We start from the raw sequence: 12,496 nt of genomic DNA on the forward strand, positions 1-12,496 counted from the left end.
ATGACAGTATTAAAGCATTTGAAATATGTTAAACTCCTAGTTGACTAACTGACTAAAATTTTCAATAAAAAAGATCTACAGCTTCATTTTCTGAGATCAAATTAAACAGAAAACTTCATGAAAGATACAAAAGGGGAAAAAAAAAATTATTGTGTTGTTTGCTCCAACAGACAGAAGCTAGGTAAAAGCTATGAAACCAGTGAATACTTATCCTTCTAGGCCAAGAATGTACCTTTAAGATTATTTTTCAATATACCATAAAATGAGAAAATTCGAAAAATAATTTTAATTTTTAGAATTGTTATACTTTTTTATATTGTAATTATATTAATAAAGCTTTTTTTTTTTTTTTTATGACAAGGCCTGGTCTTCAATTTTTCCCAGTGGGACATTTGTGAATAACCTTGTAGTAGCTGGTAGCTCATAGTCAAAATGTCTCAAATTTGCTGAAAGGGCGTATAAAAAAACTGTTTGGAGTGCAAAGTGTTAAAATATTTTTTTTAAAACTAAATATTCTGTACTAGGGAAAATTCGGAGACAATGCTAATGAAAATGAAGCATATAGTTATCTCTTTACAATGACATATGTTGAATTTCATTTTCTGTTTCTTGTTTGGCTCACTAATGTTTTTTCTGGGCTCTGTTATAATATCAGATTTATTTATCAAATATTGCTTTTACTCCGGTTAGTTATAAATCAATTATTATTTTTAGAACACTTTGTATTTTTTCTGTTATTACCTTTTAGTTCTTCCTATTTAAAATTTATCTGTATGGTGTGATCATGTTGATTTTTTTTACTGTACATGAAAGTGGGTCGATGAATTTACTACTTTTAAAACCTGCTATCCTTAACATGTTTCTTACTATTTGATTACTATTTTTTTATCTACAGTAGCCTTATGCAGATTAAATAAAACATATTTTTATGTTTAATAATTCTTTTGTGTATAATTTCAGTTAGCACTTTTATAGTTTGATACTAGTTAATAATACATTACTATTGCATTACAATTTTAAATGTTTGTGGATTCAAAAGGAACATGGCAAATGTTGCCAAATCGATGTTTTATTTGATAGGAAGTGGTTTTGATAGAAAGAATATTTTACTAATCTACCTATCTCAAAAGTTATAATTTAATAAATTGGGCAACCCTTATCTTTGCCACATAACAACAGATTGTACGTCAGAGATAAAGGTTGCAAAATTGTGCTGTATCTGTTTAGATATGTGTTATGCCAGCAAAGTATTCTTTTCTGAGTATCTGTTATTGAGTCAAGAGTCACTGATTTCTGTCTTATAGTAAAAGGTATTGAAAAATTTTTATATGTTATTGAAATACTTTATTAAAAATTGTATTGGGTAAAGTATTGTATTCTTGCAGATTTTCTTTCAGCATCAGAAATATTGTTTTGACTTAATAGTTAGGTAGTTAATTCCATTCAAGTAGCTCTTTAATTTAAAATTTGTACTTTGACTGGAATTCTTAAATTCATATTAGAAAATTGTTGTGTAGTTAGTCTATTCTAGTTTTAGCTCAGCTTAGCAAAATACTAACCACATCTGAAAAATCAGTATGTCTAAAATGATCTTTCAAAATTCTTATACCTCAGATATTTTTGGAAAATTATATTCTATAATGTTCCCTGCATTTTATATAATTTAGGATGAACACATGGAGTATTTTTAAATGATTTATAAAATGTTCCAAATAAGTTAATATAGAAATAACTACATAAATACTAATGAAAAATTTATTTTAATTAAAAAAGCTTGAAAATCAGATATTGAAACTTTTGAGAAATAATTCTGTTTATATTTCTATAATTAATTGCAATTCTGTGTTATGAATTTTGCATTATGTGCCTTAAAATGTAATTAATTTTGGATTTTTTTCAGCAGACATCATGATTTTGTTGATAGGACTTCTGCTGACAGCTCTAACTTTTGCAGTAAGTAATCCTATGGTAATTTCCTGTTATGTTTTACCACCAATCCTCGAATTCCATATCACAGATTATGTTCTTACTGCATTAATATAAATATTAACAAGACATAGTGCACAATAAAAATTAAGCTTTATTTAGGAACATCGCGCATACTCCCCGACAGCCTGCCTGTTTCGCTCTGCTCGCTACTCGTAAGAAATTTCTCCTCTAGGGTTGCCACAGATATCGGAGGGTGCAAGGCGCGCTCCTTATCGCCATCACCACAGAGTTTCCCCCCAGTTCCTTTAATGACTATTCAAAGGAACGACATAGGTTATGAAATTATCTTAGAGGATCCGTACTGTCGGGTATTTTTTACATGATTACAAAATTAGAATATAAAATTAGAAAAGATCAAAATGCAATTCAATATATAACAAGGTATTGACACATATAATAAACATGAAATAACAAGAAATATGTTAAGATATGAATTTAAAAAAAATGTTTTAAATTGTTATGTAAGAAGCAAGTTTCTTAGGGAAGTGAACATGTCTTCCCGATCTGGTGACAGTTTGTGTCTTAGAGAGTTCGTTTGCAGATTTATTCTGCTGAACTGTCTTTAAGTCTTTATTTGTTTTCAGTTCAGGCAAATTAGAGTCCGAAAGCAAATAGGCTGGTTTCACACGGTCTATAGACACAGTAGATTTCAGACCGTTAACATCAATTGTGAAAGTTTTGTCTGTTCTAGAAAGGACTTTATGCGGACCTGTGTATGGTTGGCACAGAGGTGGCTTTACTCGATCGACACGTAAGTATACATGCGTACACGACTTTAAGGTAGCACTTACGTAACATTTTTCTTGGCAATGTGCAGATGTTGCTATTGGATTCAATTGTTGCATTCTATGCCTAAGATTCGTGATAAATTGTGTGTCATACGGAGATATCTTAGATGACGTTATCATATCACTAGGCAGCTTGAGAGTTGTGCCGTACACCAGTTCAGCACAAGATGACTGTAGATCTTCCTTTACGGCTGTCCGAATACCAAGCATAACAACTGGTAGTGTTTCAGTCCAGTTATTGGTCTCGTGAGCCTTGAGAGAAGATTTTAAATGTCAATGAAATCGTTCAACAATGCCGTTTGACATTGGATGATAGGCTGTTGTTGTGATTCTGTTCGTACCCAAAATGCGCGTGAATTCTGCAAAAAGTGCGGATCTCATTTGAGAACCTTGGTCTGTTGTTATGATCGATGGGCAGCCATCGGAATTTCTTAATTGCAGAATAAATAGAAAATAATTCCCTATCGTACGCGGACCATTTCTGTTGACTTTTATTGAGTTTCATAGAGAAAAATGCTATAGGTTCCCATGTTTGTTGAGACAACTGCATAAGTGTGCCGCCTATTGCGACGTCTGAGGCATCTACCCAGATGCTTAGCTGGGCTCCGGGAATAGGGTGTCTCAAAAGGGTAGCCTGAGCAATGGCATTTTTGGCAGCAATAAAGGCTTGTTCAGCATTCTCGTTCCAATTTAATTGTGGGGATGAATCTTGAACACGAGAACGAGGTTTCTTTTTATTAATATAGCCTTCTGACAATTTTATTAAAGGAGAAAGAATATGTGCTGCTTTAGGTATGAAACATCTGTAAAAGTTAAACATGCCTAAAAATCGGCGAAGCTGAGTGAGAGTGGTAGGTTGAGGAAAATCTAAAATACATTTGACTTTGTCAGGAAGAGGTTCAATTCCGTTTTCACTAAGGTGAAAACCTAAGAAATCAATAGACGTTTGACCAAAGGTGCATTTTGAAACATTTATGCAAAGTCCATATTCCTGAAGTTTGGAAAATAAAGCTTTCAAATGCCTGCAATGTTCCTCAGAATCTTTAGAGGCTATGAGCAAGTCATCGACGAAAGCGTAAACACCTTCTAAATCCCGCGTGACTTCATCTATAAAACGTTGAAAAGTCGCGGATGCATTGCATAAGCCGAATTGCATACGGGTACTTTCGAATAAACCGAATGGTGTGCATATGGCGGTTTTGTGGATGTCGGCTGGGTTAATTGGTATTTGATGGTATGCCTTAATCAGGTCGACATGACTAAAAATTTTAGTACCGTGCAATGCAGCAGTAAAATCGGCTAAGCATGGAATAGGGTATTTGTCTTTTATCGTTTGAGCGTTCAATGCTCGATAATCTCCTACAGGTCTCCATTCCAGACTTCCCTTTTTTGGAACCATGTGAAGTGGGGATGCATAATTGCTGCTCGAAGGTCTCAAATGCCCCAATTGCATCATAGTTTGAAATTCTTGTTTTGCTATTTTTAAGCGATCTGGAGCTAACCGACGAGGTTTTGCAACCACAGGTGGACCTTTAGTTATGATATAAGAACGGTGTTATGTTTAACAGGTTGGTTAGGATCTGGTAATCTAGTAACTGAAGGAAATTCTTTTAAAATTTTGTGATATGGTGTATCACTAAATACAGTTTTTACTGAATAAATGCTTGCATTTTTCACGCAACCGACGGTTTTAAAATGCGTTTTTAAATCTTTGAGACATTTGTTTCTGAGATCAGGGACCAATTCAAAGAAATGGAGAAAATCTGCTCCAAGAATGGGTGTACTAACATTTGCTATAAGAAAAGTCCATGTAAACTGTCGTCTTAATTTGAAATCCAAAGAAAGTGTTTTTTTACCATAAACATGAATAGTAGAAGAATTAGCAGCGAAAAGTGTTTGTTGGGACGAATTCCGTTTTTGAGAATTATTTGCTGGAAGTAAGGACACGTCAGAGCCGGTATCGACCAAGAATGAAAGGTTTGTTCTACGGTCACGAACGAACAGGCGACGTGAAACTTGAGGCAAAGAATAAGTCGCCTCTATTCTTTGCTGGTTTCGTTTCCCTGCCATAAACAAGGTTTTGTACATTTGTCATCCCTACACTTTTTCCCAAAACGTCTATGATACCAGCAAACAGAATAATCTCTCCTTTTGGAATTGCTTCTTTCCTTATTGCGATCTCCGCGATTTGGCGAGCGACCACGAGAAAGAGAAATGCGATCAATACGTTTGTTTAATTTTTCTATTTGTTTAAATAATTTATCCTCAAGAGACTGATCGACTGTGCGAGAAACGGCACAAGTCCCTGGGGTTGGATTTACTTCTAAAATTCTGTCGGCAATTTCTGCAGCTTTATCTACAGTTAAATTGGAAACCGCTGCCAAAATAGACTGAACAGTCGAAGGCAAACGTTGAAGGAATAATTCTAACATTAAGTTATCAGGAACATTTAAAGATTCTGCTCGACGTTTCATATTTCTAAGCAAATTGGAAGGTTTTCGAGAACCTAATTCTTCTCCAGATAATAATTGGCGAATTTCTTGCTGAGAAGATTCTCCTGAACGATTTATTAACTCAGTTTTAAGCTTTGCATATGGATCAATAGGGTCTGGTTTCATAAGTAAATCCCGTACTAGTGATTCGATATCTGGAGGAAGATGAGAAACTACATAATTATATTTAGTAATGGATTCTGTGATAGGTTTGGGGGTGGCAAGAGCAAAAGTACTTTCACACATAATAAACCATAAAGATGGGTCTGATCGGTTATAAACCGGAATTTGGACGGCATGAACATCAGACATTGTGCAAGGTTTTTAAGCCAAAATAAAAGCAAAAATTTTACTAAAGAAAATGAAATTAAATGATAAGTAGAAAACAGAATTATAAAATGATCTATAATTACTACTCATCTGTGATTCGGAGGATGAAAACCGATGTAATCCATTACTTCTGGTTTGGAGATCTTGAGTGATGGCTTGTAGTCAAAACCGAAAGTGCTTGAGAACTGTTCATACGATTTAACACAGTCCGGGTTACCATTATGGAGATTTCCGGTTATGTTTTACCACCAATCCTCGAATTCCATATCACAGATTATTTTCTTACTGCATTAATATAAATATTAACAAGACATAGTGCACAATAAAAATTAAGCTTTATTTAGGAACATCGCGCATACTCCCCGACAGCCTGCCTGTTTCGCTCTGCTCGCTACTCGTAAGAAATTTCTCCTCTAGGGTTGCCACACTTATCGGAGGGCGCAAGGCGCGCTCCTTATCGCCATCACCACAATCCCCTCCCCTTTTATTGTAATTAGAAATATCCATAAACCTTTGATTAAATAACTTTTTTTTTGTTCTATTTTTGTGGTACTTGACTTTGTGCTGGCACATTGAAAAAATGCTTTGTATCAGTGTTTCTAATAAAAGAAACTGAATATATTGCTGGCATATATTTTGGGAAGAGTAAAAGTATAACTCTCAAAGCAGCAAGCTATATATATGTTAAAAATATTTCTCATGTTTTGTTTAAGTATGTAGGCATACCTCTTGGCAATTCCATTGTATATGTATTGGAAGGAAAGGAATTAAAGTAAAAAATGGGAGGTACATTCTGGAATAATATTCAAGAAAATATAATTTAGTCATAACTCTTTAGGGAGTTTAGGGTTTGGAGGCCATTCCTCGGTCACTTGGAGGGTTAAAGAAATACTTCAGCTATGATTTGTCTATGAAAAATGTATTTATGACTTTATATTTCATATTATTTTTCTCTTTTAGAAATAAGTTGAAGATAATTTTTTTATAACAGCCTTTAATTTTTTTTTGCTATTTGATTATGAGTAACAAAGCTAATTTAAAAAATTATTTTGCTTTACATATGTTGAAAAAGAAATTGTTACTTTTAGACCCATTTTTCTATATGTTTTGGATAATAAACTATTTGTAAGAAAGTTATGAAATAAAAAATAAAATCTATATATTATTTGCAAATTTTTACATCACTTCTACATATACTATACCTAAATTTAAATGTATGTAAAAGCATATTAGATGCTGTAATAAATTTTGTCTTGATATAATAACATAAATCATGAAAATTAAGAATTAAAATAAGTTTTCAGTGTAAAGTAAGTTTCCAGTGTGCTTCAACATTTCTCTCTATAAGTTAATTTTATTTCTCCTTTTGGTTTTATTAGCAAACACAGCTGAAAAAATATTATGAGCATGTACACAGGTAGTTGTTACACTGGATTTTTTTATGCTAATCTCTACTATTGGGGATACACTTCATTTATTGTAATTATAGATGATACTCATTTTTTAAAGCTTTTCTTGAAATTCATAGAATAAACTCTTGCCCTCAAATCCCATTCTAGTGTGGTAGCAGTGATCCATGAATAATAAATGTTTACACTTTATTTATTAAATTATGGCAATATAAGATACTGCTCTCATTTATTTTTCATTTAATTAACATTACAATGTATCCCATTTATGTATTTTTATATCATTTATTTTTGGGCCTAGTATTATCAACAAAATGTGAATGGAAATTTTAGAGAAAAGAGAGAACTCTACCCTATAAATGTGACATTATTCAGAGTGAAAAACCCTTGTGTTCCAGCCAGTGTAATGCCCATTTCAGTAAACTGTATTTGATACTCCCAGCGCTCTCAATTTTTTTTTTTTTTTTTTTTTTTTTTTTTAAGTGTTCATTATATTATTTTTCACTTATATCCAAAGAAGATTTTCAAAGATTAATATGAGATTGAAAAGATTTTTCATGTTTTATTCAGTAGATGAACTACATGATATACACCTCTTATTGTCAAATTCTGTAAATTAAAGCAGAAATCATTATGCCTTTAGAGATGGTGCTTGATATTATTTTTTGTCATCAATATTTGTTCACACTTACTATGTAATTTCATCATTTTTTCAATGTTATATAGTCCTTATATAGTTTTATAGTGAAATATTCTATCCAAATTGATTACTTTCCAATGTTAATGTAATACTGCTTTTATTATATATTCAATATTATGCAGTGAACACCTTTGTAGCCATAATTTTGCCACATTATAATTTTATCTAATCGAATTGAGTGAGTATGAACCATGAGTATTCTCACCAAATGTAAAGTCTATTTAAAATCATTTGAACAATCCTTCTGTCATGCTCTATTGATATTAATTTTACACTTAACAAATGTTATATAATTATCACAATATTATAAATTCTGCAGTTTTTGCATGTGAAATTTGTCTTATGTATCTATCATTTGCCTATTTTTTTAATATCCTGTTATTTATTTTCTTATTTTTAACATGGAAATATATGGGTATTCTTCTGTTATCGGTAATGGATTCGGAAATAGATGGATGGATGTGTTCATAGAAGCATGCACATATTGTTGAATACAAAGCAGTTCAAAATAGATTAAATGCACACAGAACCAATGATAGCTTGATAAAATTTATTTTATCAAAAGAAACATTTAACAGATCTGGAACTTTCAACAGAAATACTTATACAGCTCTTCTCATTATCGCAGAGCACAATCAGTAGTTACACTTCAAACTACTAAGAAGGTTAAACACAATGCAGAGCAAAGCACATTCAAAAGGCGAAGTTCTCATGGATACCTCAGTACTCCGAATTCAACTTTTAACCAACAACTCAGAAACTGATGCTGTCTCTGGTCTTATATAGTTTCTGCCACCAGCAAGAAATCTGTAGTACTTTCCACTTCTCAAAATTACTGGAAGGCAAGCTGGTTATGGTTACAGTTTTGTATATAGATTAATGATATTTATTCAGTCACAATAGCAATTACAGTTATACATGGACTGGACCAAAATGTTGCCAAGTTTGGCAACTTTTGGTGACAAAAATTAGTCGCCAAAACCATCGCCAGCTTCGCAATATCTCGCCTATTTAGCAAGGTAGCCATTTACTCAGTGTTAAATGGACTTGCCCTTGTATCCTTATTTTTCTGGCAAAGGTTCCACTCTTCAGATTTTCATGTTACATTATACAAAAAATACTACAGTTTTACTTATAATTTCAGAAAAATTATTTACGTATATACAAAGTACATAACATTTCGTCCTTCCCAAGAACTGCACGCCCCAGACAGTACAATCCCTGGACTTACAACTAAGGAAAGTCAATGCAATACTAAAACAATAATTTCAGTGAATAATATAAAACAACTTGAATATTAAATCAATAAATTAAATGCATAAATTTATGAGTTTGTGTAGAAATATGAGCATGACCTTAGTATACTGTTTACATTATATATACTATGTACCATGTTCATAGGCACTAGCCTATCGTAATGAATAACTTTAGGCTTAGAATTTGATGACATCTGAATTACATCATTCAGCCTGTTTAGGACTGTGTGAGGACCATCCCAGGGTAACTGCAGTTTAGGAAAGAGTCCTTTCTGTCAAATCGGATTTCATAACCACACTTCGTCATTATAGCTCTTCATGCCATATTGAGTCTTTATCTTCTCTGACACCAAGTTGACTCATGCTTGTGCAAAACTGCATCACTTCAAACCATGCCTGGAGATCCTGGATGTACTCCTCAGGCGAATAAGGCACATAAGAGATCACAAGGCAGATGACGACCGAAGAGCATCTGGAGTTGAGAACAGCTGGTAATCGCTTGGACAGTACTGTGATAAGCCAGTATAAACAGATTTAACTTCTTGTTCCAGTCTTATTAGTTTTTGGAAAGCATCAGTGAATGGTTGTTAATGATGATTTGATTAGACAGCTCTATAGGCCGTCTGATAACGGATGTAAAGGCATCTTTGTCTGTGGTGAGTTTTTGACACAGTTCTTTAATTACAGTAGAGATAAAATTTCTTCCTCGTTGAAATGTAACTTAAGAGTCACTCCAAATCTGGAAATCCAATGGTATATCATTACTTTTACTACCATGACAGCCTCTTGATCAGGAATAGGATGTGCTTTAGACCACTTTATGAAGCAATTAGTGACAATGAGGATGTATTGGTTTACCGTGAGCAGTTTGTGGCAGAGACCCAGAATGTCAAAAGCCATGCATTCAAAGGGCGGTACTGCATTGTAATGTTGCAGCTTCCCGCAGCTGCATTTCTTCAATCCTCTCTGACCCACACAAGCACAGCAAGATTAGCACCACTTTTACACATCAGCCCTTGCATTATTCCAGTAAAAGAGCTCTCAAAAGCTATGCAAAGTCTTCATTATTCTGAAGTGGCCTCCAATTGGACTGCTATATAGTTCTTTAAAGATGTTCTCAGAATCAGGAATCTTGGTAGTTTCAGCTACCATTGGAAAGACTTTTCATCATCAAATTGGAACTTCCAGTACAAAATGCTCTTTTGAGTATGGAGGGATTTCAGAGAGCCCAATATTGTTTTGACATAGGACTATAGATCGAAATTTCTTGCCAGGTAGATTTCCTATTAGAAGATTCCAGTAATTGAGTTATAGATTTAATGTCGCCATCTTTCGATTGGTCTTTACTGACTTCTTTGTCACTGCATGGTTCTGGGTCAGTCGATGTTGGAGTTGTAACTTGGCTTGCAATTGGATTAAGCAGCTTGTGTTTTGCTTGGACCCTGGAGAAATATTGACAGCTTTCTGGGCAGGGTCTTTCTATGTGATGATCCCTTCTAATGATGGATAGTGGTGTCATTTTCCTGGAGTCTCTATCCATTGTGCTACTTGACCTTCGAAACTCTTGAAATTTAAAAGACAAGTCAGTTATACATGATCTGTATAGACAAAAAATTTTCTGCCTTAGAGATAATGATGGAAATATTCTGTAACTTTACCCATTTTGAGCAACTCTTTTCTGGTGACACAGTAATTCCTCTGTGATTTAGATAGACTCTAGTTTCAGTATGCTATGGCACGTTCTTGGCCGTTTATTTCTTGGGACAAAACAACACTGATATTCTCATTGCTCGCATCTGTGTCAAGAACAAGTGTTCTGTCCAGCTGAGGGTACATTAAGGATTGTCACTGATGTTAAACATGTTAAGAGCGAAGCTTGCGCAGAGATCTAAATCTGAACTGAAAACTCAGAATAGATGCTTTCTCCAGTCTTATATAGTTTTGCTCCCAACCACCGAAAAATCTCTAGTACCTTCCATTTCTAGAAATTGCTTTAAGGTGTATGCCGTTAAAATTACATGCAAGAGCCGAATATGGTGACAGTTACATATCGGGAACAATTACAGTTACACAGGTATCAAACCCAAATGTTGCCAAATGGTTGCCAAAGTTTGGTGACTTTTGGCGATTTCTCATCAAACTTGACAACAAAAATTAGTCACCAAAACTTCCACCAGCTTGGTAATATCTCACCAATTTTACGAGATAGCCATTCACTCAATGTTAAATAGACTTGTACCTGTATTCTTATTTTTCCGGCAAATCTTCACTTCTGAGATTTTCATGTTACAATGTACAAACAATAATACAATTTTACAAATAATTTTACTAAAATTATTTACATATATACAAAATTTGTAACAATATATCTGTATTGTGTGTGTAATTTGTATGTGTGTATACACACTTATATACGTACATACGCAGCTGCGTTTATACATATATTTCTGTATACTGATCCGATAACAGAAGAGTACCAAACTTTGTTCTATGTAACAAATTTAAAATGAGGGTAACAAAATTAAGATCAGTATTTAAAGGCAAGTATGAAAGGTTTCATGAATGTTTCTGACAATCACTAATGCTGTTTTAAAGCAGAGAAATTTTAAACTTAAATCTTCAGAAATTTTATGGCTGATCTTTAGAATATGGTAACTGGTAGTTTGGCGACATTTTGGAGGCGATAAAGGTTACTACCTGGGACTTTGGTAATAATGTGAGCAGTACTCAGTTCCGATTACGCATTATTTTGTGTGAGGGAAATGAGAGATCATGGGATATGTCATGTGATATTAATGGACGAATTACGGTTCTTTAATCGGAAAAGGGGGGAAATCGGGAAATTTTGTATTTAGCTTTATTCTGTGTTGTGTGAAATAGTGTTCGTGAATTTTTGGATCCCATGGCCGTAACTAAAGTGAATTCGAAATGGGTATTTATGTATGTATTAATTTAATGTATGTGCTCATTTATATTTTAAGTAGTGTTTTTGAATTTAATTATATTTTAATTAAATGATAGTTATTTTGTGAATTTTATGTTTGTAGGAATTTGGTATACATTTTAGTTGAAGTAAACGTGCATGGAAATAATTTAAATATCTGACACTAAGTATTTGTAATGGTTGCGGTATGAATTCGTTGGTGATGTATATAATGTAATAGATGATTTAGAGGTAAAAGTTTTTGGATATTTTATTTATTTTATATGTGGAAATGTTCATATTTGGAAAGGGTAAATACTTTCTCGCGATCAGGTAATTTCATATATGTTCTTTTTACCGGGTTTAAAGATTTAGAAAATTGTCATGTATATTCGTGAAAATTTTTCTAATTTATGAGAAAAAAGCAGTGTACATGGATATAGTGAAGAGTGTGCACAATGCCGTTTTTGTGCAATTCTGGGATTTTTTTTTTAAGTAAAAATAAGTCGGCGTGTACATGGTTTAGTGATATTTTAATTAAATGATAGTTATTTTGTGAATTTTATGTTTGTAGGAATTTGGTATACGTTTAAGTTGAAGTAAAACGTG

The 12,496-nt window shown here is 33.3% G+C and overlaps 1 protein-coding gene across 4 annotated transcripts in view; it reads left to right on the forward strand.

Moving 5' to 3' along the window:
* Window positions 1-12,496, forward strand: part of LOC118185884 (NPC intracellular cholesterol transporter 1-like) — a 149,474-nt gene that overhangs the window by 8,833 nt on the left and 128,145 nt on the right. For 2 of the 4 annotated variants that reach the window (XM_085811644.1, XM_085811643.1), the window contains exon 2: window positions 1,901-1,953. In XM_085811644.1, coding sequence (XP_085667770.1) covers window positions 1,909-1,953 — 45 coding nt within the window. In that variant the 5' untranslated portion in view covers window positions 1,901-1,908. Of the gene's footprint in view, window positions 1-1,264; window positions 1,311-1,900; window positions 1,954-12,496 lie in introns of those variants that run through there. The other 2 variants (XM_035355807.2, XM_035355806.2) reach the window with 2 other exon arrangements.

This window comes from Stegodyphus dumicola, chromosome 2, assembly GCF_044657685.1.
Source record: "Stegodyphus dumicola isolate Sdum_Otavi_A_Nest chromosome 2, ASM4465768v1".
Lineage (NCBI taxonomy): Eukaryota > Metazoa > Arthropoda > Arachnida > Araneae > Eresidae > Stegodyphus > Stegodyphus dumicola.